Below are 27,157 nucleotides of genomic sequence, written 5' to 3' on the forward strand. Positions count from 1 at the left end.
CTGTCTGGGAATGGATCAATTATAACAATTTATATATGTTGTCTCTTGATAATTCGAGTTTTATTGATCTTAATAGTTTTCTTTTACCTATAGATTTTATTTAATAATAAGCTTACATATCTACCACACAGATTGTATAATTAATATTCCAGGATATAAGTGATGCATTTTTTGATTAAGTAGTGGTGTATAAATACTAGAATCATTCCTAAAAAGAAGGGTAAAGAAAAAGTGCAAGGTTTGTTGTTTGTGTCTCATCCCTATCTTGGCTTGATCTTCGGTAATGTTGCCCCCTCTATACTTGTATATCCATATATACAATAATATGTCCTTTCGTATACCATAGTTCAGACTAAGAAATGATAGTATTTGTTTATTTAGTAACCGATGTCGACGAAAAAAATACTTACCTAGCTATGTGGTACGTACAAAAAATATATGTAAGCATGCCTTATGTGTAAAAACATACTAAGCTACCATGCATCGTTGTATTCATGATCATTGTTGTATCATTAATTTTCTTTTGTTTCGGTAGGAACTTTTTCGTCGTCAAATTTTCCTATCAAGTGTTTGATATTTTTTTTTCATTTTTTTTGCAGCTAGAAAGAATTGTTCTCCTTATAAAGAATCTTATATTCAAATCAAGCTTTTGATGCGCACAAAAAGATTATAGTAAAAACAGCCCTTAAAATCTAAAATCTAAATATTTAATAAGAAACATATATAAAATTCAAAATCATGATTATAAATCTCGAAAGAGGAATTCAAAAAATGTTCTTTTAGGGTAATTGGTATATATGTCACATATAGTTTAAGAACAATGATCTATGCTATCAGATACGACAATAAATACATTGTTTATTAAGTGAATACGAATAGGATAACGATTCAAAATGGATATTTAGTAATTGTATCTATGTTCAGTCCTATATAAATCAATGTCGTGTATATACATATATTGATATATATACGTGTAAAATGTTACATATTCTTGTACATATATTTTTGATGGAAAGAAAGGATGGGGGTAATTGGCAGAGTCTCTTGGTTGTATGTAGAGGTGAGGGAATCTAATCTCAATATAACTTTAAGAAAACAATCCCTTCATCTGCCTTATTTTTTTCTCTATAGTGAATCCAGTCAGATTTAGTATAGTTATTGGATTAATATAATAGTCTTTAAAAGTGAAAAACAGTAACTAAAATAATTGAATTATATAACAACTCCATGCATGGTCTTGACCCAAAAAAGTATACATATATATATGCGCATGGTCCACAAATGTATCCAACAAGATATAATGGGGCAGAAAGATATGGCATCCCAACACTGTATGTTGAAGTTCTGTAGTCCACTTCAGAGGAATCTCTCAGGTATTCTCGCATCTGCATTTTCTTGTAAGTTTTTTTATTTAAATGTATACTTGAACACATTATTCAAGTATTATCGGTCACAAAATATCAAAACACGAAATCATCATTTCGTTAACTTAACGCACACAAAACACAATGCTCTACATCAAAAGAAAAGGAATTTTAGAAGGAAAAAGTAGTCATAGGAATTTAAAGAAAATATTGTTATGATATTATTTTCAGCAATTTTGAGAATACTTTGGAAGCACATTTCATGATCCCGATTTAGTATTTGTATTCCCATACTAGCTAATAAATAATATAAAAGCTTAGCAGAGTTGTTTTGTAGGTATATAAACTTAAGAATTTACAAATACACTGAAAAATCAGAAAAATAATTGCGAAAATAAACAATCCGCTGGAAAAAAGTTAGAAAAATGCTGTGTGGGTGCCTAAATTTTCTGATGTTGCTTTCTGGAGGGGACCATGAGCCTTGATTCTTTTGATTTTTTTGGGGTTGGTTGTTCCTCTCTTAAGATGTCATGAGCCTTGATTCTTTGAGAGGACTCCAAGAATCCTATTCAAATTTCAATGCGCCTCAATACGAAACTGCAGATTGGGCCACCATAGTTTGGACTTTTTTCGTTTTCGTTTAAAGGGCCTATAATATCAACCCCTACCCCCCTATGCCCAGGTTTATGGTTTTGGAAATATGAAGTCCATCCTCAAAATTAGGAGCCTCCTCGCTTAAAACAACACATTCTCAGAAGCATTTTGTTCCCAAATTCCGAGGGGAAATGGTATATGAAATATGATATAACCCTTTTTATGTTTACTTGCTTCTTTCAAACAACAGAAAAGAATTGAAAAATAAAACTAGAAATCATTTGTTTATCCAGATCAAGGTTTTCCATAGGCACATAGCCGTGTATATAGTTTTCAAATCATCGTCTTGTTTTTAAACTAAAGTACAGTCGTATTCACAAGTATATGAAAACATTGGACCTTGGAATTAACAAATGTTATCCATTTTCATAATGTCAATCATTTTCGTCGATCACTTATTTGTTCTTGTCTTTCTCCTCACTGCACATCGGAAAGTAATCACGCAGGCATAGTTGAAGTTTGAAAAATACGAAAACAATGGCAAAGGAAGAGACAAGACGATCCAAAAGAGTTAATGGGATAAGAGAAAATGATATGGTCCAGTCTTATCTCATTACCTGGAAATCCCATGTGTCAGTCACTACCAGAACATAGTTTTTCTGACTATCACAGCTTTTCAACAAATTTTTATTAATTAATTACGTTACTTTTTATTAAAGAGCACAATGATGCATCCTTGGATACACTACATAGTCTACACTACACATCAACTATGTTCCTCTTCTTCGGACACGTGTTGTATTTTTATTGGTCACATGCATGACTAACATCAAGATTCTGGCAGACGAATATTAAAAAAAAATGGACCGATCCGCACGTGCTTTATTACAGCTGACGTGGGCAGAGAATGTAGGGTGTTTGGAGACGATGTGGGGCCTGTGCCACGTGTTACACAGCTTGGCACTGACAGGTTATGCCTTGTCGGATTACATCCACTCTGTTTTTTTTACAGCCACATCTTGATTATAAATATATACAAAGAGCATTATACATTTATAATGATCGACAGAAATTGTTAACCAAGACTATGCATACATACGTCAATAATAGATTTATAACGTCGAGTTTGGTTTATTAGTATGAACTTGAGTAAACAACCAAGCTGTCAATACGGATCATAGGTGTAACCCTTTTCTTCAAATGCTTTTGTTTATTAGTATGACTTTTTCATATACTTACATCTGACTTTTACCATTTGCTTAGGTTTCTCTTTTTCAATGCATTTACGTCATTAATTTTTTTTTCCAGACACAATTTTTTAAATAAAGAAGTAATTTTTATATAAATATTCTGAAAATGCTTTTTTTTTGTTAACCAGACACCCAGAACCAAGTGTTTCTCTTTTTCATTAAATAATAAAGAAATCCGACGTGGCAAATCTTTATAGCGGCACTAGAACGGGGAATCAAAAAGAGCGTGAAAAAGATCTTTAAAAGCCCACTTTGTAAAACAACATGTGGCTCTCGAAATTTCACAGGTCTCTCTCTCTTTCCTACGCACTATCGGTCATTTAATACCAAACCTCAGCCCCTTGTATTCTCTTCATATTGTTTTTTTTATTCCTCTATATCTGATTAAAAAACAGAGAAAACGATTCAAGACCAACCATATTTCTAGAGGAGCTAGATCTCTTAAGTTGAAAAAGATGTCTAAATCTAGAGATATAAAGTTGTTTGGTACGACAATTACATCTCTTTCAGCTGTGAATCATTATGATCCGTCGCCGTTGTCCGCAGCTCATGGTGGTTCCGACCAGAGCAAGGAAGCTTCTTCGTCTTCCTCGTCTTCTTGTTCTCCCTCTATCAGACCAGACAGGGTATGTCACGCGAGTTCTTGTCTTTTTTTTTTCTCTCTTTTGTTTTGTGTTAAATAACTTATAACGAACAGAGATTTGAATCAAGTTTTGTTAGGTCAACTTGAAAAGTTTTATAGGGAAAATTTAGAGATCATAGGATCAACTGACACTTGGAGCGGATTAATTATTACACGTAGTTGTTTCGGACATAGGAACCAGAACTGGTTTTGGGCATAGAACCAAGTGAAATATTCGTTAAGGCAGCTAAAATATAAACATAAGCAACCAATTTATTTAAAAAAATTTACCCAAATCCTTGCTATTGTTTATAGTCTTCAAAGTATTAGGGTTGGATTAGGAGATTACTGATTTCTCGGCTCAGAACTTCTTGATTATTAAAAATATATACTGAGCCTGGCTAACCTGGGGTAGCAAATTTAACGGTCACCATTTTTACCATGCATCCATTACTAATAAAAGACAAGAATTGGTTATTTTTTTGACTTTTTTATAACCCTAACACATGGCTATTGGCTATTGCTAAACCCTAATCAAAATTCTGCAAAATTTTCAGGTTCTCGCTGATAAAAACGAGCAAGAAAGTAGCAGATTCAAGGATCCTTACACATTATCCCATCTTAACGAACCGCCAAAAGCAGCATCTGAGATTTTATCACCATTAAGCTCCAAGACTAACACCGATCAACAGAGCGAGCTCACAACAACAAGTACATCAGCAGCTGATAAACCAACAACTCTCAAGAAACCGGACAAGATACTTCCATGTCCGAGGTGCGAAAGCGCAAACACCAAATTCTGTTACTACAACAACTACAACGTGAGCCAGCCACGTTACTTCTGCCGGAACTGTCAGAGGTACTGGACTGCTGGTGGATCCATGAGAAACGTCCCCGTTGGTTCTGGCCGCCGCAAGAACAAAGGATGGCCTTCTTCGAACCATTACTTGCATGTCACCTCTGAGGACTATGAGAATAACAACAACTTGGGAACGATCCTCAGTTTCGGTTCTTCAGAATCCTCGGTTACAGAGACTGGTAAGCATCAGCCAGGAGATACAAAGATAACCGCTGATTCAGCTTCTCAACAACACCAAACAGGTCAAGGCTTTCTTCCTCCGCAAGTAATGTTTCCGAATAATTCTTCCCCTTGGCCTTACCAATGGAGTCCAGCGGGTCCTAATGCTAATTTCTACCCTATACCTTTCTACTGGGGCTGCACGGTTCCTGTATGGCCTACCTCAGAGACTCCAACATGCTTAGGGAAACGATCAAGGGATCAAACACAAGGAGGAGGAATGAGAGATGCTTCTATTACAACACGAGAAAGATTGGTTTCAGAAACTCTTAGCATTAGCGAAGTTACTAAGACCGCGGTGTGGTCGCCAAAGCCCGAGAGAAAAACAGAAGGATTCAGTCTGTTCAATGGATTTGAAACAAAGGGTAGTAACAGAAGAAGCTTCGTTCCCGAAACGTCTATCAATCTACAAGCAAACCCTGCAGCGATGTCTAGATCAATGAACTTCAGGGAGAACATGCAACAATAATCAAGCACTGATATAGTATATATAGATACGAATATTCATGAATTCTGAGAGATTTGATTAAGCTAATTGTTACCTTGCCAAATAAGGTAAAGCTGTGTAGATCATTTGTTGTTTCGAACTAAGATCAGATATAGTATGTTGGAGTTGTAAATATTTCTCTCCATTGTTGTGTTGAAGTTGCAACATATATATAAACTTTTAGATTAATATCTCCCTTATCTATCTGCCACGTTGGGGAAGAACAGACGAACTTACAATTACGTTTTCGCCCATGATTCCACCAAATAATTTATATACCTAACGTCTCGACCCCTCTGGTTACTAATGCATGAGAGAACACAAAGGTTTTAGATCATTAGCTTGCAATTAATGGGTCAACTTAGATTAAGATAAGAGATAAGGAAAAATGGAATACGAAACCAAAGAAAAAGAACAAAGCAGAGCATCTTTCACTTTCATTCTTGTATTAAGAACAATAAAAAAACAAAACAATAATCCAACCACTACTAACACCGAAAAAGCCTAAAAAGAGCATAAAGTCTGATTTTCTGAAATGATAATATTATTCTCACTTTTTCAATGTCCCTTTCCTTTCTTTTTCATATTCACTAGTATTATTGCAAATCTCTTACTAGTATTCATTTTTGTATGCTATGTAATTTCACTCCACTTTTAAGTGTGATATGGTTAAAACAGCTAATGGTACAAAACAAAGTACGGACTTCCCATTAATCAAGAGCTCTGCTTTGACCTCTTCATAAGCTGTATGAACTCTCTAAATGCTGCATACACATACAAACAAAATTACACATTTTATTTGGAAATCTGTAAATTGACAATCTCACAATTATTTTGACACTAAAGATAATGTAATTGACATTTTAAAGGCTTTTTATTTTAAAATTAAATTAAAAGTACATTGCAATGGTAGGAATCTGGTATGGGTGTTTGGCTATCTATTTGGATTCGGTTCAATTTTTTTTTCAGATTCTAGATTTTTGTATTTTACATATATAAGAGATCGGTTTAATTTTACATTTTTGTAAATCAAAGTAATTTAAAGTAGACATATGGAATTTGAGTGTGAGATGAGTTTCTTAGAAGCTCTTTATTGAGGACCATTTCTCAGTTTCTCTTTCTTTTTTTTAATTTTTATCTTTACATATAATCTGTAGAAATTCTATGAAAACTCCTTGTTGGAGTTGCTCTTAAAAGCATAATGACGTATACAGCTATATATAGTATCTTGCTTTTAAAAAAAAAAATATACATACATATATCAGGAAATAAACTAAATGATTAGTACAAAAATAATGAGTAGATGGAGAAGGAGACATTGGGTTGATGAGATGCATAAGTTAGCTAGCATAAGAATCAATGAAAGGAGAAAAAAAATTTGCTTGGAGGGAACGAAAAAAATGCAATGGTGTGAGAATAATTAAGAATAGAGATGTTTGGACTTTTTGTTGCACAAGCTGAGGCTGTGAGCCTGAATCTTGCAAGTTGTGTGACCTCATCAATATCGCATGGTTGTTAATTTTCTGCATACTCCAAATAAATACAAACGTACATTATTCTCTTTAACTTGACTTCTCTATCTCAGATCTCTCTGTTACTTTCCTTTTTGTCGCTTCTTAGTTCCACATCATCGTCCCTTCTTTAACATGTCACCTTCCCCTTCATATACGAAACATGTTGTTACTCCCACTCCACATTAATGATGGAATGCGACATTTTCGTATAAGTTATAGAGCTAGTTAGAACTATAAAGTGGTACATGTTTATAATTCAAATCATCTTTTCGTTTGAAAGTGAGACAATTTGGCATAAGCATTAAATCACCAAAGAGTGGTACGTGCGTAACTAACACGGCTTTAAGAATGTTGCATGGGACTAGTTAAGGACAAAATTAATCAATTAATTAGCGCGACAAAACTACATTGAATAGACTTGGATCATCTTATACTTTTGCTAACTAATCTAATCTCTCTCTCTTGTTCATGATGATGATCACACTGTCCCCAAACCAAGAAAATCGAAAAAGTGTGGTTTCTTCTGCTCATTCATGCCCTCACCAAGCATCTCACACTTCTCGGTTTGGTTTAAAAAATCGAATGTAGTAGCCTCTCGTGTCCGTGCAGAGTGGTCGTCCACCATCATTTGGTTTTCAAGCATTCCCAACATCAACGGGCTCTCATTTCCATGAGCATAACCTATAAACGTTACAAAACAAAAGGAATATATACAAAAACGCATGCACTTTAGGATACTAAAATTTCAAACAAAACCAAATTAAGGAAATAGAGGACAATCTCAAACCTGGGAAGCAAGGAATTGGTAACATAAGGTGGTTCTTGTCATTACTAACAAGGTGGATCGTATCTGACCTAGAAGGATCAAAATCATTGCAAGAGTACTGAGGATTAGGGTTAACGAGTGGCTTAAGAGGAATCACCGTCTTCCTCCTGCGGTAAACAGAAGATTGTCCTCTAAACTTGCGAGCCATTATAACATGCCAATGGTTCTTCACAGAATTATCAGTCCTTCCCGGGAAAAACCTTGCTATCATCGCCCATTTGTTACCATAAAGATTATGAGCTTGCATTAGCCTCTCCTCTTCTTCCTCACTAAAGGCTCTCCTGTTTATCCTGGGGTCTAGTTGGTTAAACCATCTAAGCCTACAACTTTTCCCTGCTTAACAGTAACACCAAAAACATCAAGAGCTTAAATCTTGAGAAGCTAATAAAGAGAGTATTTTACTTACCGGATCTTCCTTGGAGCTTTTCGGCGATGAGGTTCCAGTTTTGGGGTCCGTCGAGGGCGACTAGTTTCTTCAGCTTAGCATCTTCATCCGGTCTCCAATGTCCTCTCACCACCGAAGCTTTTGACGAGTGTCTAAAGCTTCCACAGACTCTTGTATCTTTCTTGCTGCGCTTACCGTAATTACTTTGATTAGGGTTTTTAATCTCTTCTTCTCTATTACTTGCATAGGAGTGACCAATATGCTGATAGTTGCTAATGTCTAAAGAGAAATAGCCACATGAGGCAGTCTGATCCATCCAACGGCGATGGTCTTCCGACATCACAATGTTGTTGTTGGTTAGTGATGAGGTTATCTGGAAGAAGAAGAAGACAGGAACCGAGGTGTAATGGAGAGAAATGACAACTGTTAAATACTATTTCTTACTATTTGATATTTGTGTGATATTATTACGTACGGCTGTAACCTATGTGCGTGTATGTATATGTTGTGACCGTGTTTGCTGACAAAATGTTAAGTTAGGCAACTGTTAAAAAGTTTATGGACTATCACGAACTGATTTGATAGCTGATGCAGATTCCTAATCCCCTATATATAATCAAATCTGCATCACGAACTGATTTGATAGCTTATTAATTAAATAAAGTGTTAAAAAATTCTAGCTTTTTAATTTAATGTAATGTGTACATAATATTATCTATTGTTTTAAGTTATAAGCAAAGCAATTATCCAGAAGAAAAAAAAGTTTAGCAAACATGTATAACAAAATCTTCATTAGAAATTGATAAAACGTCGTCAAAATATTTAAACATCGTTAAAAACTGGCCAAAAATGTGAAACCGTAAAGAGATTGAAAGTAAGATGTGTTTGCCTGTTTCGGAAAGTGAAAGAGATACGGAAAGTTGTTAAACATCCGTAAACCGCTTTTTAGCTCAACTTTGCTATCGTTTTGGTTGTCTCTAACGAAACATCAATGTTACGTACTAGTACCTACTATGATTGCTTGCTGGTCAAAATGTATTGTAAACCAACATGGTTAATTGACTGACCCATTATTCTGATCTCTATTATTTAAACTGTAGTCAATGTAGAAAACGGTTAGTTTCATCTCACGTGTGAGGAGCAAGAAAGAGACACTTCGAAGAAACCTAAGCTCGTTCTCTTTATGGTCTCTCCACTTTCTTTTTCCCGGCTTCTATGGATCTTTGTTTTTCACTTTTTTTTCTTTTCCAAATTTCACTTAAATGCCACTGACAATGACAATATACATTGATTCGTTTCCATGGCTCTATAAAGAAAGTGGGAATACTATTAAGGGTGAAACTAAACATATGAAGTAGTCACAACTAACTGGCCGCATGTGATTTGACTCTTCTGTCTCTTCTAACCACGATCACTTTTCTCAAACACACTTCACCTATCCTTTCACTAATCTCTCCACACTTCTCGCTCTCTCTTCAATTCAAAACCCTATCTCTAATTGGCGGATCTCTAACATGAATGTGATTTTATTTTTCAACATGTGCATGTGATTATGTTCAGAATAATGAAGGCCGGTTTTCTATTAGAGATCACTTCACGAATTTCAAGTTTCCACTTTGGATCTAACTGGTAAAATTTTAAAAAATAATAGAAGGGAAAACGAATAACAAAAAAGAAAGAATAACAAAATAATAAAAATGAATATGAATGGGAATTATTGTTCTTTTCTTTCCTAAATTTGGTGAATAATAATTTTGTTCTCCACAAAAATAAAACAAGAAAGAATGAAAAAGAAAAAATATTATTTATAAATGATGTATGCACTGATAGAATGTTTGGTTTCACTACTCTGATTCTGAATTTTTATTGTTTAACATAGCCTTTTTTGAAAAAAGAATATGATTTAATGTTTTTCCTCATTTCCTTAGTCACCATTCAAGGCTTTGATTTACACTAATTATCCAACCATCTATTGCATATATGAAAGTCGCTGCATAAATTCTTGTGAAAAACAAAGGCGCTGCAATAAATAATTTTGCAAGGGATCGGTTAGAATCTTGATTCTTAGAATTTCCACTAAATAATTATTATTCATCACGTCATAATACAGTTAATACTCCCTTTCATAACTTCTGCTACAAATTTTAAAATCAAGACAAATAAACTTTTCTGAATTAATTGTGCATAGAGACTTCATTTTAGCACATGGTGGGTGGTACGCGGATAAAGTCGTATAAAAACAAAGAAAATAGGTGAGACTTCAAACTTAAAGTAGATGTTTTCTTATTTGACCATAAAGTTCAGTCGGCAGAGGAATACAATAAATATTGGGATAATAATCTCAGGTTCATAATGGTTGCAGATTTGTACAGTCCATCTGCTGAGATTAACTGAGCACGTCCTATGCTCTAAATTAATCATAATATTACATCAATTTTTTTTGAAAAATCTTGCATCAAATTCATATCATAAATAGATGTTAATATGGCTCGTTACATTTTATCAAAGGGACTAACTATTTACTGACATGAATCATTAACACTTTAGCAAATTGAGTAATATTGGACCAGTACCTTTACAAAAAAGATTATAATGCAATACGCTCAAATAAAAGCTTGTGTCTTATTCTTCATATAATTTTTTTACAATATCTTACATACAACTAAAACTATCGCATTAAATTGTGATGTTCTAAGTGATTGTTTATTTGCCAATGCTCCGGACTGAACAGAATCAGACACGCAATTGCACCATGCACCTCCTCCTTTTGTCATTTTCCTCAAGTCATTTGTATTATTAAATATTATTAATTTATTTGAATCAATAAGATGTTTTCAGTTTCACCGGTGTCCCTCATTGGTAAGCCACTGAAATAAGGTGGTTTTGTCGTGAATTTTCAACTAATGTTGGGAAAGAAAACAAAAATCAGAAAATAAAGATGCACAGGATCCAGTTAATATCAACAGGAAAACATTTTCAAGTTTACTGTGGTGAACATATTCGACCCCACGGCCCGATTTTGGCGTACGATGTCGAACAAACACCACGTGCATGCTACTCATTTTACTATAGCCACTTACACGCGCATTGCTCCATTATATGTCGACAATTTCGGAGCAGATAGTGAGTGACACAGCCAATAGTAGCTAATTTAATAGGCTTGCTTGGGATCCGGATAGGCATAAATCCTCATCAATATACTAAAAGAAAATTCATTTGTTCATCAGAATTTATTATATATATATATATATATATATATATATATATATATATATATATATATATATATATATAAGCGAAGTAAATAGAAACCAAAAATAGTCGTTGGAGTTTATCAATTTCATGAATTTACAAGATTTTTCTGAAGATTATCAACGGCGTATAAATTGATACATCTTTTTTATTCCGAACCATTTGTTTTATTACAAGTTACTGACCGTTTATTCTTTTGGCTGAAAAATACAAAACAGTTTACTCTGACTGGATTTAATTGCATTTATGATATAACCCTACAAAAAAGATTCATACAACATGGTGGATCTTGGACATTAAAAGAGGATAACAAATGAGTGAGTACTGTATAAATGAACAAGTGAAGTAAAATAAAGGAAGTGGAGATAACACAATGTTCTCATATTCGGTCTGCACCTACAGTCTGCAACGGTAATATGTATATAACCCGGTTTGGATTTTTTTTTAAATCTGCTAAAACTCAAAAAAAAAAAATGGGTATTAACATGAAAATTTTACCTTAAAAGCACAAAGATCAATTTCCAACAATTTACCCTAATTTAAAATTTAACCCAAAAAACATCAATAAGAAGAATTCCATTAAATAAACATCAAAGTCATCCCTCAAGTCCTTCACCAGTAAATCTCGAAATACCAATCTGCCTTTGGATTGTTCAAGCTAATAGAAAGAGATTTAGATAATCAGATTAAATGGGCATTCATCTTCTATGATTTAGCAGTAGAGTTCACTACTAGGAAGTAGCAACGAGACATGGCTGAGGTTGCATGAAGGACCAAGGAAGTGAGGCCAGCAAGAGATGCGTTGGCATAAAACTCTTTGTCGGGCGGTGTCCTAATTAATGGTAGTTACTCCATTCGGAGGTTGGTTAAGAAGAATCTTTACTCTCTCCTAAATTCTCGTAACAGAAAACAAAGCAGATAAAGAGAAACGATGGGTTAGAAGGATCGAAGCGTAGAATGGAGAGATTTGAGGAAACGGCGTCGTAGCTTGTCATAGGGCAGAATTATCACTGTTGATCAAAAGCACTAGCAAACCGAACTTAGAACACACGTAGCTTTCAGGCCAATTTCTCAGCCTTTTCCTTTTAATTATCTCATTTATATATGAAGCAAATCGCAACTAACAGTTCCTACAAACAAGGAAGCAAACTTTAAACATGGAATTGAGGAAAATGCGAGACATGAAGCAAGTATAACAAAAATCACAACAGCAGCCCCTGAGGAAAGTACTGATTTTGGTGTAAAAAAGCTTGATTAGAGAAAAAAATGGCTGTTAAGGCTGTCAAACCTTCCAAAGCCATGAAAGTTATGACACCAATCGCAACCTAACTCATAACAGCAGTCCTAGAATTTGAAGAATGCATAATTTAAGAATATGGAAACCATTTGAACTCCGTCTCTCTCCGGAATATGGAAACCACTAGCCGACTGAAAGTAAAAAAACAAATATAAATAACGAGTTCAGATGTCAATGTGACATCCTACATCTCGCCAAAAACATTATGAAACAAGAATGGGAAACCTTGAAATTTGACTAGCTAAATAAATTTAATTTTCTCAGTCTCTATTGCTTTTGCATTTTATCAAGACAGAAAGTTGATTTGATGAAATCCAACCGCTACACGGCTACACCATAATTATTTGAAGAAGTCCAAGAAAATTGCCACAAATTAACAAGAAGTTGCTTAATACAAGAGAATTCTGAAAATATAATTTAGCACACGATCATGAAATTATACACCTTTTGCATCTTACTTGCATAGTTACTTATACGCAACTCCATAAACATGAGGTCTAATTATCCAAGGGAAGCTATACATTGCCGCAGTGTTGATCTCAGCGCCACCACTAAAACCAGCACCGGCAATGTATAAGCCGGTGTTTCTTGTCAGATGACATCCGTCTGCAACCACTTGCTGTAGTGGATCCAATACATTTTGGACATGCCTGAAAAAAGTTCCATCTGCACCCCAAAAACGCAACTTTTAGATTTAAATTTGTATAACATATTGATTTCTAGGCCTATGATGTGAAAATGTGGTTATACCTTCAGCCGCTACATGCTCGATGAACAGAAATATCCCACCCGGTTTCAGAACCCGCTTGATCTCTGAAAATAATACTTGGTTGAAGATATTATCAGATGATATCTCTTTTGAGGTTTATGGGAATTACCTTGAAGTGTTTGCTTAACATCTGGGACAGAACACAGGACAAGTGTTGAAATGACTGCATCCACAGAGTTATCATCTAATGGTATAGCTTCTCCTACCTGGTGACAAACAAGATCAATAGAAAAGTAAGATCAGAGGATTGTAATGGGAAGAAAGGTCTCTGATATAGAAATATGACTATGGGTAGTTGAATTAGTGTACAATTAGAAATATTTAACTAATAAGTTTTGCTATCTTTAATATATAAATTATGGTTGATTAAGATAACTTTAATCTCCAAAAAGATTAAGGTTAAGAGGAGGCTTATCATAAATTTTCAGTTTAATTATTGTGTGAATAAAAAGATTCATATCAGCTCACAGTCAAACATTTTATGTACCACACGACTTACTCCTTGCATGAATCTAAAGTTTTCAGGTTTCAGTCCGGCTTCTCTAGCAGCTTCGCAAGCGTACTTTTCCATTTTTTGATTTGGATCCATACCGAAAACGCAGACGTTTTCATTACTTGCATAGTACTTCAGATTAGGACCTGTACCAACACCAATCTCCAGCACTCTTTCTGCTTTAGCAGTCAGATTATCGAACAGTTTCCTCTTGTAACCGGCGATCTTATCAATTAACACACAAACACAAAACAAGAAACTCTGGTTGTGAATTGAAACCTCAAGAAACGGATTAAAGAGTGATGAATCCATGTCATAAGACTGACCTCTGCTTCATAAGATCGCATTCCTGTGCTCAAGAACCAAGCAAAAAGCTCCTTGTACCAATCTGGCCTCTGATGCTGAAATGTTCCCAAAACATCCTAGTGCAGATAAAATTTACTCAATTATACATTTTCCCCACATATCAAGTGCAATGGCTCTAAAAAAATATTATGTTCAATCAGAGTACCAGACTTGGCATTTGAAGACAACCCGTTAAATCTTTCTCCCAAAAGAAACACATTCGTTACTTGTAATCGAGTTAGTTTACTACACTCAAGATGAATCTAGAAAAAAGGATAAAAAGAAATATAAACCACCTTGGATCGCGAAGCATTAGGAGAATAGAGGGGAAGCAAGGGCTTCGTCGGGCTAGCTGCTTCAAGAAAATGTTTTCTTCCACATGAACAGCCTGAAGGACTGTGACTTTTTAGATTGTCCGCACGAACATGATCTCGTGAAGCTCTAACTACTCCGCGAGGCGGGTATTTGAGCGACGGCACCAGTGAGAAAGGCCTTGAAAACACTCGAGTCTTCATCATCATCATCATATTGGCCACAACAATCATACAAACCTCAGACCAAGTATTTATGTGAATTCGGGATGGACTTAAATCATGGTGCGCCAATAAAATACACATTCCATATGTCTTTTAGAAAAATGTCTTTAGTAGATAAAAAAATATTTATAAAGAGAAAAAGAAAACAGATTTTAAAGTTATACAAATAAAGATTTATAAATTATAAATTATTCATTCACATAATCAATATATAAACTCTAACTGTATTTTCTTTTTAAGTGTTTTTTATTGATTGCTTTTGTTCACAGCACTTTACAATTATCTCTGGATTTCTAGGGAATCTAATCTAATCAAGCACATGGAACTCAACCTCGGACGGTGCCGAGTTGTAAATTTAAAACTATACAACAATTATCTTACACAAAATTTGACCCAAAAGAAAAATATTCAACAAAGACACCCATATATCATTATTAAACTTATCTGTTCTACATATATAAAATAGACAATAACCATCATTTAAACTTTTTTTTTAGTTAAGATTCCGATATAGTTACCCAAGCTAACTTAAGTCTGATTAATAAAATAGTCTTTTCGATGAATTTTTTTTTTTTAACATCATTTAAACTTGTTGTTTTGAACTTATCATTTAAACTTGTTTATATCATTGAATATGTACAATCATCATGCAGGATCATCGTCATAGCTATTTATCCAACTAGTCGTTTCAATACAATTCTCTAATATATTAACACACGTTTTTGTATTCGTCTTTTCTAAACAACGTTTATGTAAATCCTCTCTTTCGTTTGAGTATAATAATTTATAATTTAGCAAATGATCCTGGTTTATGATTGGTATTGTTCCACATCAGTTACGCAACAAGAAAGATTAATTAAGTTATCTTTTGAGTACAATATATATATATGTGTACCTAATGCAGATTAAGTAAGTTATCTTTTGAGTATAATACTGTTGTGTACAACTGTCACATGCGATAATATATTCATGCAATGTCTCCTTCGGACGGGATTTTTTATCCGTTAATTCTTATTCAATTCATCGTTTATTTCAATTCGATCAAAAAATTTAGATTTATGTAAGTCTTTGGAACAAAACAAATATTAAAATCAATATCCGTATAAAATAAAACAAATCAAAAACACTAAAAAGTTTAGAGTTAGATATATGCTTCGCTCTGAATTCTACACAAATAGATGAATACATGTTAATTAAATAGAAAATTTTATGTTTAATTTTATGTAATTATCATTTTAACATACAATTTTATTAGTTTTATTTATAAAATTACTTATAAAAGTTATACACTAAGAATTTGAAATTTATTTTTTTCATAAACTATAATTTTTTAAAACTTTATGTTATAGTTTGGGATACTCTGAAGATGGGCTCGGGCTTGAATATCATGGGCGGTATGTAAGACACTTAAGCCCCAACATATATCTTAATAATGTAAAAGTTACACTGGTATGTTCGTTTGCTCATCTAGGTGATCCATTTGGGTAAAGATGCAAATCGATGTTCGTTTAGTGCATTTTAATGCTACATCCAAATAGATCACCCAACTCCATTTGTGAAAACTCATATAAAATTTTCATCCAAGTGAAGGTGAGTCTTCACGGAGCATCTTCACAAAAAAACAATTTTTTTCGTCAAAACCACAAAAACATATTTTCCTGCTAAAACCGAAAAACGCAATTTCTCGCCAAAATCGTAAAAAATCACTTTTCCGCCAAAACCGTAAAATGAGATTTTCGACCAAAACAAAAAAAAACGCAAATTTCCGCAAAAAGAAAAAATGGGATTTTCCGCCAAAACCGAAAAACACAATTTCCCGTTAAAATCGCAAAAACACAATTTCTCGCCAAAACTGGAAAAACGCAATTTTCCGTCAAAATCGAAAAACACAATTTCCCGTCAAAACCGGAAAACACAATTTCTCGCCAAAACCAGAAACCGCAATTTCCCGCCAAAATCAGAAAATGTGATTTCTCGCAAAAATCGGAAAACACAATTTTCCGCAAAAACTGGAAAAATGCGATTTTCCGCCAAAATCGCAAAAATGCAATTTCCCGCCAAGACTGGAAAAAATACAATTTCCCGCCAAAATCGAAAAAATGCAATTTTTCGCCAAAACTGGAAAACGCGATTTCCCGAAAAAACAAAATTTTCCGCCAAAACCGGAAAACGTGATTTCCTGCCAAAACCGAAAAACGCAATTTCTCGCAAAAATGCAATTTCCCGCTACCCGCTAGACCGGAAAAATGTTGATTTCCGCCAAAACCGAATATATAAGTCATTTGTTTATTAAATTCATCCAAATAGAAATAGAGATGCGTAAACGAACATAAGTTCATCTAGATGTTCCATCTGGATAGAGAAACGAACATAATCAAACTACATCCAGATGGATCATTTGGATGAATCACCTAGATGGATCATTTGGATGGTTCATTTGGATGGAGTTGACAGATGTACAAACGAACGAGGCCAGTTACTCCTTGCTTGATAAAGTCTTTGGTTTTCAATCCTGCTTTGGCAACTGCTTTCCGTGTGTACTTCTTCATATTGGGATTTAGATCCAACCCAAGTAAAGTTATATTCACATTACGAGCTATGTAACTATCTCATATTAGGACCTGTCCCAATGCAAATCTCCAGCACCTTTTCAGCTTTTGCCGTTCGTTTATCAAACCGCCTTAATCTTGAAATCACCAATCACAACTTTGAGACTTGTGAAAAATCAGTCAAAAGAAGGATGCAAAATCGAGCTCATAAACATACATACCTCTTTCCAATAAGATTGCCTCACTGAGTTTAAAATCGAAGGAGTTAAACCACCTAATATACCTCCGGCCTCTTCTGTGATGTTCACCTGGAGCATCCTGATGTACATACCAAGCTCTTAACAGTATCATATCTCTTCTGATACAAGAAGTCACTCAGATCAAGAAATAAACTTCCAGATGCAACCAACTTCTGCACAGTCAAGATCTTATGAAAGCTATTGGGATAAGGATGTCATTAGATTAGAGTTAAGTTACATACTTTGAGACATGTTAAGCCAAGAAGGAAACAACAACAAAAGAATAAACCACTATAAAGCTTATTATGTCACGTTTCACATTTAAAAGTCTTACATAATTGTAAGATAGAACAAATTGGCTGCGCTACCTAAAATGCATCTTTGAGTCAGTACTTTTGATCACAAAAGCACCGTAAAGAACAGACGGAATCAAGACGGTAGAAAGAGGAGGACGCTGAGAACTTCAAGCAAAGCAAGTATTATAGGTTTTAGAACGAACGTATACTAGCTTCAATTTTAATAGTGGTAACTGGTAACATCCCAAAGTTACTTTAGAAAGGTAAAGTCAAGAAGGAAACACCATTATTGTTTTGTTTTGCTCCTCCAAAGATCTCTGAATGTTTGTTCACGATCTGATGTTGTCTTTTGCTTCACCATCATCTTTGTTACTCTGTTTTGTTCTTACTCTCTGTTTTTGTCTTTGTGTTTTATCATCACACAAGCACACACTCACACGCTCTTTATTCTCTCGTTTATGTTTTTTTTTCTGGTAGAGAGAAGAGAGTTTATCTTTGTATGTCTACATTTTCTCTTTCTCCAACTGTTTTTTTTTTTAAATTAGAATTGGATATCTTTTACAACAACAACACACAAACTTGCACAACTTCTTCTAGTCTATGTTCCTAAGACACTAGACTATTCTTACAAGCAATGCTTATCATAGACATTAACGAATCTAACAACTCCTAACAACTATTTCCCAACAACTTAACTTGGTTAGCTTTTAACTAAACTAACACCAATTCTTGTTCTTCTTCTTATTGTGCAACTTGTGGTTACACAAACAAACTTTGTCGTTGACTTCTTGTTGTCCACGTTGGTTGCCTCTTCTTCTTCCTCCTTTTCTTGCGATCCAAGTTTCAGCTTCTTCTTCTTTGCAGCTACTCTTATTGGATCTTCTTCTTCTTCATTCTTCTTCTGTAGTACTTAATCAAATGTTCAATTTCAACAGCGTCCGCCATCGATGCCTCCACCATCCTGTAAGTTGGTACTGTCAACAGCTGATGAGCAAGATTGGTCACGGAGAGGTTCTTTGTTGTCAGTCTCAGTGTCTGATTTTCACCAGATGCATTGAATGGATTTTTAAAATGATATGTCAAATGGAATCAATCAAGAAAACAAGGTTATGAATTCATATCCAAAAATACATCACCTTTAGTGTTATCGCCTGAGGTTAAAGCCATTCCACTCGCTCTTGGTTGCTGATGCGTGGTTGGATGTTCTGTGAGCAGATATATATATTACTGTCAAACCGACAAGAAACAAGGAGAAACAAAAATGCTAATTTTCACTTTACCTGCAGTTTTAGGCAGAAGGCTTCTATGGAAACTTTTGCCTATTGTCCTTTCTGGGAGATCAAGTGCACCAAGAGACTGGAAGTTGAGTTTGGTTGGAAGAACCTCTGGCTTTACCGTCCTTTCAAACTGAAATCAGGTGATTGACACCGCTTTTCAATACAGTAGGGGAGCACCTTCAGACTTGAGCATCCACTAAGATCCAATGTCCTTAGAATAGTGGCATTCCCAATAGAAGCAGGAAGCTCCACCAGACTTGAACATCCACTAAGATCCAATGTCCTTAGACTAGTGGCATTCCCAATAGAAACAGGAAGCTCCGCCAAACTTGAGCAATTACTAAGAACCAATTCAAAAAGATTATTGACACTCCCAATAGAGGAGGGAAGCTTCTTCAGACTTGAGCATCCAGTAAAATTCAACATTTTACGGAAACCATTGGAATTTCCAATGGAACCAATGGACGAGGGAAGCTTGGTCGGACTTGAGCATCCACTAAGATCCAATATTCCTAGGCTATTAGCATCCACCAGACTTGAGCAGTTACTAAGAATCAATTCAATAAGATTATTGACACTCCCAACAGAGGATGGGAATTCTGCCGAGTGTGAGTATCCATTGAGAAGCGAGACCTTGGATTTAGTGTCGATTACAATAGGGGGGAGTATCTTCAGACTTGAGCATCCACTGAGATCTAACTCCTGGAAATTCTTGGCATTCCACATTAAGGGGCTCTGGACCAAACTAGAGAAACTCTGGAGATTAAAAGTGGTGAGACTAGTGATGTTCCATACACAAGAGGGGAGTTTCACCAAACTTGAGCACCCAGCGAAAAATATCTTGACATTATGAATATTCTCGATAGAGGAGGGTATCTCCACCAGATTATTGCAATACTCGATATTCAATATCAAGAGATTAGTTGCATTCCCAACTGAAAAGGGTAGTTCCATCAAACTTGTGCAATAACTGAGATCCAAACTCAAGAGATTAGTGGCAGTTGACAGATCAGGAAGCTCCTTCATGTCTGAGGAATGACTCAAATCCACCCACCTGAGATTTTGAAGAGGCTGCCCACACAAAGAGAAAGACATCATTCAAGGGAAATTGCAAATGCGGTTTAGTAGTGAAAAAACATTAACAATAATACGCTCAGACAACATGAGACCAAGCTTGAATAAAAGTTATAAAATAGATTTTATACTCAACAGAAAACGAAAATTTAGTTGAGAAATAGTTACTTACTTGAACTCCTTCCCACAGCTTATTTAGCTTGCTGTTACGCATGTTTAATTCGACGAGGAACTCTGTACTAAACCTAGAAGGCAAAGATGTGGCCGGAAAGTAATCCCAATGTAGTAATCTAAGTTTCAGTGATAGGTATTTCAGATTTTGTGGAGAGTGTAATTTGCTGTCACCATTATCATCAAATCTTGAGTAGAATCTTAAAAATTGGAGATTACACATTCTTTTGAAGGTTATATCGCTTATATTAAATTCTCTGTTGATCTCAGATAAGTCAAGATCCATGCCCACAACACTTTCACTACCCTGCAAAGGACAAAAGATGAAATAAGAGCAAAGATGGTTAGTCAAAATAATGAATTTAGTTTGCAGGGAACAAAACAACAAGGAATAATGTGAAAACTTACTGTTTCATTAGCGAGAACTTCACAGATATCTTTAGCATCAACCAAAAATTGACGTTTTCCAGGCTCATACATAGATTGGCTAAGAACAATATCTCTACCTAGTTGTACTAGCAGACTATGCATTTTTACAAATCCATACTCGCGAGATATTAGAGATCTTTCAGCTAAGATGTGAAGCCCATGACTCAAGCTCAAGAATGTCCCTTCAAGATGATCTTCTAGTGTCTCAATGCTTTTAAGATTGAAAAAGCAAGCTATATAAAGAAATAATTCTTTATCTTTATCGCATAATGCGTCATAACTAAACCTTAAAATACTCTTAATATCATCAGGAAGCCTACTCCTTAACCTTGGTAGTGCATTGATCCACTCATGCTTGGACATTCCCCGGAAGTAGGAGCCCATTATACTTAATCCCAATGGGAGTTTCCCAGAAAGGTTTGTAACTTCCAGTGCAAGCTCCTCAAAACCATCTTCAGGGGAGTTTTGACCAAAAGCATATGTGCAGAAGATTTGAAGTGCCTCTTCATCAATTGGATAATCCACCTTGTAAATATGATCGATCCCATGTGCCTTTAAGAGATTTAGATCTTCCGTTGTAATGATAATTCGACTTCCACAACCAAACCATTCAGGTTTGTCTGCCATGGCGTTTAGTTGGACTAACCTATCCACATCATCAAGAACAATAAGCACTTTCTTGTTTTTCAATCTTTCTTGTGCCACTCCCAAGTGACCTATCTTCAACTCCTTGTGACTGAATGTCTTAGACAAAAGCTGTTCTTGTAACTGCAACATGTACTCATAATTTTCGAGGTAATTTCTAGTATAACCTCCTTTTAAACTTTCCATGAAAGCTGTATGGGTGAAGTTACTACAAAGATTTTCATATAAAGCCCTGGCGATGGTTGTCTTGCCAATTCCTGCAGGACCCCAAATCCCTACCATTCTCACTTCATCACATTCTAGGCTTAACAAGGACCTCATCTTTTCCATGTGAGCTCCAACCCCAACTAAGGAATCACAATAGTTCGATGGAACAGAATCATTCAACACGTTTGAGATGTCAGCCGCAATTTTTTCAATCATCTCCGCTTCACTACACCTAGCAACAGAGTCAGATAAAGAACGCATCCATTACACTGTCATGAAGGCTAAGCAGTTGCAAGAAAGTTAATGGAGATTAAGAGGGCTAACCAGTTGCTCGAATGCTCTCCAGCTATTGTGGCCACTTCCACCAAAGCTTCTCTCCATGTCCTAGTATCCTCCTCTTTTTTACCGTTACAGATATCTTGAAAGACTTTCCCGAACTCTCCGGATTGCTTCTTCACATCAGATGGATCGACTTCATAGAAAACGGGCATCACTGTTTGACCAAACTCTCTTCTGCACTTGGTAATCTCCACCAACTCGTTCAGGCACCATGTGGAAGACGCGTAGTTCTTTGAGAGCAAGACGATCGCAACTCTCGAGCCTCTGATAGCTTCTATGAGTTTGGGACCGATAGACTTGCTCCTCTCTATGTTATTATCGATGAACGTGTCGATCCCCCTTCTTTTGAACTCCTTGAGAACGTGACTAAGAATTTTTTTGCGAACATCTGCCCCGTGGAAGCTTGGAAAGACATCATGTATCCAGTTGCGAGGCAAAGGCGAAGGATAAAGAGCCATGAAAAAGATCCAACTCTCAAGTCAAGTCTTTCTTGTGTTAAAAAAACTTTATGTATAGTATAGATGAAAAGGGAGACTCCCTGCCAATCTTTGATGTAGTACCACAAGTTTTAAATTTTTAAATTTTTTTATAAAGTGGTTAAAAAGTTGACTTACATAGTTTTTCTTCCACCACCAACCCCGCAAAAAGGTTGAGGCTTGAGAGACTCCACTTCTGGGTAAGCTCACAAGGGCCCTTTAGTCTCTACTTGATCTATTACTGTAATCTTGGGCCTCATGTCTAAGCAAGGTTGTTCAGATGAGTTAATTTACTTGATTTGTGTAAAGAATCAATCATTAAGAAGAAGTTTGATGGATTACTTGGTTTGCAAATTGGCCTTGTGATGTTGTTTGTTTTGCTCCCCCAAGAGATCTCTATTTGATGTTATCTTTTGCGTCAGCATAGCTGCCTCCATCATCCTTCAAGTTGGTATTTTCAACAGCTGATGCGCAACATTGGTGATCATCTAGAGGTTCGTTGTCGTCAGCGTCTGATTTCAGACAAATGCATTGAATGACTTGAGTTGATATATGTCAAATGGTATCAAGAAAACAAGGTTGTGAGTTCATTTATCTTTAAAAAATTAACGTCACCTGAAGATAAAGCCATTCGTCTTGCTCTTGGTTGCTGGTGCGGGGTTGGCTGTTGCGTGAACAGATAGATATTAATAACAAAGAGACAAGTGGAGAAAACAAAGAGAGCTTTCAACTTAACCTGTAGTTTTGGCCGGAGAGCTTCCAAATGCCCTTTTTGCTGATTAAAAATGGCAAATTCAAGCTATTAGCTTCTTCTTTTATTTTTTGCTTACTTTAAGTGCTCTTATGTAAAAATCGCACACCACATAGAAAGAGACAGTAGCAGGAAAACAAAGAGAACACACATGGCCCTTGAATGAAACATGAATACATCTGAATCAGCTTTCTCTAATGTATCATGGTAGATAACAGTATTAAAAAATAATACTTCTATGTATCAATGGTGAAAACTAAAGCTACCTTAGATAGATTTCAAAGGAATCTTCTTAGGCAACAATCCTCCATACTTTTTCTTCATCGCATATTCCAATCCCAACAATTGCTCAGGATCATACCTATTAAACTTTAGTGATGGACTCAAACTGAACAATCCAAGATTACCTCACACTATTATGACTCTCCATTTCATCTGAAACCTTGTTGATATCGTTTTTGTTCAGCTGGAGTATCATCATTCATCTAAACAACAAGTGATTCGAAATAAAGAGTCCACTGACGGAATCATATCTAAGAAATTGATGCAACTCTAAATCACACTTGGAAACTTCCATTAACAATCTCGACACACGAGCAGCCACGCATATGATCAAACAGATAAGAACCGGAAATGAAAAGGTGGATGAGTAACGCCGGTTAACCGTAAGGATATTCCGACGAGAACAGAGTCGATCTGGTTTAGTAGTTGAGCTCCACGTTCGACGACGATGATGAATTGATGATGACCGCGACGATGCCTCAGCTTAACGCAGCAATTGATTCACTCTCAGGGGAAACGATTTGGGCTTTAATGGGCCTAATATTCCAATGAACTTCAAGATTCCATTACTCTGGACCACGTTCCAATCGTAGCTTTCGTCGCCACTATTCTATTTAGTTTTATTGATTGTGTGATTTGTCAAGTTGGGATACTATTCTTAATGAAGTAATAATTTTTATAAAGTTCAAATTTAATATGATATGAGAAGCAGATCATATTCCATTAATCTAACTTGAAAAGTGGTTGGAGTTGATTGGAAGGAGTTGTATCTATAGATTTTTTTGTCGTGGTTGTGAATAATTTTGATATAAGATTTTGGCTTTAGGTTTGAAAAGATTTAATAACTTACATATAAATTTCTGAAGCCATGGTTCAAAATAAAAAATTCTAAAGCCAAAAGTAAGTATTCTAGATCTATTGTTTTATACAACCAAAAATAAAGAAATATGAAAAAAAAATCTATACCTTTGAAAAATAAAGAAATATGAAAAAAAATCTATACCTTTGAAAAATATTTTATGCTTTAAAAATAATTTGGGGTGTAAAAAGATTCTACAGTATTTTTAGAGCACTTGCCAATCAACCCTCTGATAAGCTTTGAATCTAAACAATAAGGATATTAAAGATTCGAGATATTGATCTCTTCGTGATCAGCCTATGTTTGTGAGCAGTCTAACAATCTTTTGTAGAAATGGTTCACTTTTAGTGTGTTCTTTCTTTTCTTTTCTTTTTGTCAACTTTAAGAGTCTTGGTGTTTTGGTTTTTGTAAATGTATTTTGGTACATCAAAACCGGTCAAAGCTGAAATCAGCCAAAAGGACCCACAATTTTATGATATGTGCCTTTCTATCCATTATGGTTTGAGTCTGCGCAGACTGAATCAAAGTGTGCGGTTTAAAGTACGATGATGACAAGTTACATTCGTTGTCTAAAATAAACGACAAAGATAAGTACGAACCAAATGCAATGCATCTGGCGCAGGTTCATCCACACGTCATCGACTTTTGTCGTTCCTAGCTAACGTAATCTTAATCTCTCTTTATATCCTTTTCAATCATCAAATAATACAAAATAGTTTTTGTTTATTAGTTAATATAATGTTAGTGATCAAAAAAAGTTAGTATAATGTAAAAAAACTCCATGACTCCGCCTATCATACGCTGAAACAGCTTCATTTTATAATTAAACATGTTTTCATTTCACATTCATATGGGTCTTTTTTACAATTTTCATGTACCAAATTAACTTTCCAAGATCTCTTTTCACCACTAAAACTGGAACATACTAGCCTGACGATGATGGTTCAAGATCTCGTCTTGGTTAACCTGTAGATCACCAAACCATCCAGACTCGTTCATGCCGTTCAAATCAAAATGTTGAAGATCGAACGGTGTTAAAATGTGAGAGATGGGTCCCATGTAATCCATTTCTAGCAAATGAGCAAGCGAACACGTTCTTGGAAGTTTTGTCGACGTCATCATCATTATCTCTTCCTCATTTCTTCTATCTGCTTCGTTTGTAACAGCTGCTAACGTCTCGTCGATTTGCACATCATCCATGAAACCCTCCTTTTCATCTAGAAGCTTCCCTGCTCCTCTCTTCTTGTATATCCTACATAGTACCCATTCATCTAACTGCAAAGGAAAAACAACATTTTCAGGAAGCAAGTTATAAAATAAACACATGAGTTGTTGTTGTTGTTCAGTTCTCTCTCCTTACCCTCATTGAACCCTTAAGTTTGGTTGATGCTTTACGTGAATCGTGGAGACGGTACTCGTGCATGATCCAGTCAGTTTTGATCCCTTTGGGAGGTCGGCCTTTGTAGAAAACGAGAGCTTTCTTGACACCCACGTTACTCGAACCACTGTGAATTGCTTTGTCTGTACCGGTTGCTTTCCAATAACCCGAAACAGCGGCCCGGTTTGGCCGGACTCCGTTCGGATACTTTCTCTCTCTCGGGCTGAAGAAATACCATTCGTTTTCTCCAAACTCTGTTAAATCTGTAAGCAAGTAAAAGAGAGTTAACATCAAAGCCAAAGCCAGAAATCTACAACTGAGAATATAGAATAACCGGGTCGAACCGGGTAATTGCCATGGGTCGAACTTGTAGATATCTACTTCTGGGATGATGGAGACAGGGCATGGCTTGGACATGGTCTGGTTTCGGAGATAGTGAACGATGAGCTCTTCATCGGTTGGATGAAATCTGAATCCTGGAGGGAGTGTAGTAGAATTGGAGTTTTTTTTTTTTTGTCATTGAGTAATTTAAAACGAGTTTTACCCCATACGAGGTTTGAGACAACAACCAAAAGAAAAACCATAACAAATTGGAAACCAGTAGGTCCCATAGAACACAAACTCAACGTGAGTGAGAAAAGAGAGATTTAGTAACCTTCTTCCACAATGAAAGAAGTCTCCGAGTACACTAATGTTGTAAGAGCTTAAGAAGAGGTTGCTTCTTCATCAAGCATCATCGCCAACCACCGAGGCCCACCAGAAGACACATAAGAATGGAACCTTTGGCCACTTATGACACTATCTGCGATTGCAGAAGCAGCCTTATTGCAGAAGCAGCCTTATTGCAGCCTTATTGGAGTTTATTTCCATGATCTTAGGACAACTAGAAGAATCTAATGAAACAGGAAGTGTGTTTTTTTTTCTTTTGTGTTTGATGTTTTCAAGGTTTATGAAATGTTAAAGGCGAGAAGGTTGGGTTTATATGCTTGAGCTTTACGTCGTTTAGTGTGCGTCACTTCTTTCTTATTGGTTGGTACATTGCCATTTAAATATAACTAATATCTTCCTAGGAATGTCCTATCCATTATCTCTAGTCGCCTATTGCTTTTCTTCCCTATAATATTGGGACTATATAAAAATTTGAAATGGTCATCGAGAGCAGTCACGGTTAAACAGCTTAAAAAGGAATTTGAGTTAAATAATGTTTTGTTTCATGATAATCATGTGATCTTTAAAAGAATAATTAAGTTGACCCTAAATAATTATGTTATATGGTAATGAATTCAGTATTTACTTCTATGGAACATTTATTGTAAAGGGTAGAGATATATGAGTTACTTCCTCTATTCCTAAAAGATCCATATTCTAGAGAA

General features: G+C 35.5%; 5 protein-coding genes across 14 annotated transcripts; 1 reads left to right on the forward strand and 4 right to left on the reverse strand.

Annotated features, from left to right (window-relative positions):
* Window positions 1-3,600: 3,600 nt before the first annotated feature.
* LOC103830925 (cyclic dof factor 5) lies at window positions 3,601-5,588 on the forward strand. The gene is made up of 2 exons (XM_009106749.3): window positions 3,601-3,834; window positions 4,388-5,588. Exons 1-2 carry the CDS (start codon window positions 3,664-3,666, stop codon window positions 5,375-5,377), a joined length of 1,161 nt encoding a protein of 386 aa, XP_009104997.1. The 5' UTR covers window positions 3,601-3,663; the 3' UTR covers window positions 5,378-5,588.
* On the reverse strand, window positions 5,540-13,000 carry LOC103830926 (transcription factor MYB105). Its single transcript, XM_018652982.2, has 3 exons — window positions 8,142-13,000; window positions 7,697-8,068; window positions 5,540-7,590 (listed from the first exon to the last, which is right to left on the reverse strand). The coding sequence occupies exons 1-3, from the start codon at window positions 8,458-8,460 to the stop codon at window positions 7,388-7,390; spliced, it is 894 nt and encodes a 297-aa protein (XP_018508498.1). The 5' UTR covers window positions 8,461-13,000; the 3' UTR covers window positions 5,540-7,387.
* A 9-nt stretch (window positions 13,001-13,009) lies between these two features.
* Window positions 13,010-15,767, reverse strand: LOC103830927 (methyltransferase-like protein 7A). The gene is made up of 6 exons (XM_009106750.3): window positions 14,573-15,767; window positions 14,258-14,353; window positions 13,938-14,156; window positions 13,548-13,644; window positions 13,420-13,482; window positions 13,010-13,335 (listed from the first exon to the last, which is right to left on the reverse strand). Exons 1-6 carry the CDS (start codon window positions 14,891-14,893, stop codon window positions 13,136-13,138), a joined length of 996 nt encoding a protein of 331 aa, XP_009104998.1. The 5' UTR covers window positions 14,894-15,767; the 3' UTR covers window positions 13,010-13,135.
* Window positions 15,768-17,884: 2,117 nt separating this feature from the next.
* On the reverse strand, window positions 17,885-24,966 carry RGA9 (disease resistance protein TAO1). 8 transcript variants are annotated; one of them, XM_033274613.1, is made up of 12 exons: window positions 23,673-24,966; window positions 23,532-23,583; window positions 23,375-23,422; window positions 23,251-23,289; window positions 23,130-23,178; window positions 22,857-23,026; window positions 22,024-22,776; window positions 20,827-21,931; window positions 20,420-20,725; window positions 19,177-20,244; window positions 19,033-19,101; window positions 17,885-18,931 (listed from the first exon to the last, which is right to left on the reverse strand). In XM_033274613.1, the coding sequence occupies exons 7-10, from the start codon at window positions 22,494-22,496 to the stop codon at window positions 19,288-19,290; spliced, it is 2,841 nt and encodes a 946-aa protein (XP_033130504.1). In that variant the 5' UTR covers window positions 22,497-22,776; window positions 22,857-23,026; window positions 23,130-23,178; window positions 23,251-23,289; window positions 23,375-23,422; window positions 23,532-23,583; window positions 23,673-24,966; the 3' UTR covers window positions 17,885-18,931; window positions 19,033-19,101; window positions 19,177-19,287. The 8 variants fall into 8 exon arrangements, with proteins under 8 accessions (XP_033130504.1, XP_033130501.1, XP_033130507.1 ...); XM_033274610.1 differs by lacking the exon at window positions 23,375-23,422; XM_033274616.1 differs by lacking the exon at window positions 23,375-23,422 and having other exon boundaries at window positions 19,177-19,453; window positions 19,733-20,244; window positions 23,532-24,966.
* A 234-nt stretch (window positions 24,967-25,200) lies between these two features.
* On the reverse strand, window positions 25,201-26,886 carry NAP (NAC transcription factor 29). Of its 3 annotated transcripts, none has more exons than XM_009107348.3 (4): window positions 26,644-26,886; window positions 26,129-26,286; window positions 25,767-26,047; window positions 25,201-25,681 (listed from the first exon to the last, which is right to left on the reverse strand). In XM_009107348.3, exons 1-4 carry the CDS (start codon window positions 26,652-26,654, stop codon window positions 25,316-25,318), a joined length of 816 nt encoding a protein of 271 aa, XP_009105596.3. In that variant the 5' UTR covers window positions 26,655-26,886; the 3' UTR covers window positions 25,201-25,315. The 3 variants fall into 3 exon arrangements, with proteins under 3 accessions (XP_009105596.3, XP_033130543.1, XP_033130542.1); XM_033274652.1 differs by having other exon boundaries at window positions 25,767-26,038; window positions 26,129-26,289; window positions 26,647-26,803; XM_033274651.1 differs by having other exon boundaries at window positions 26,129-26,289; window positions 26,647-26,747.
* Window positions 26,887-27,157: the final 271 nt, after the last annotated feature.

Source organism: Brassica rapa, chromosome A07 (assembly GCF_000309985.2).
Source record: "Brassica rapa cultivar Chiifu-401-42 chromosome A07, CAAS_Brap_v3.01, whole genome shotgun sequence".
NCBI classification, from domain to species: Eukaryota; Viridiplantae; Streptophyta; class Magnoliopsida; order Brassicales; family Brassicaceae; genus Brassica; species Brassica rapa.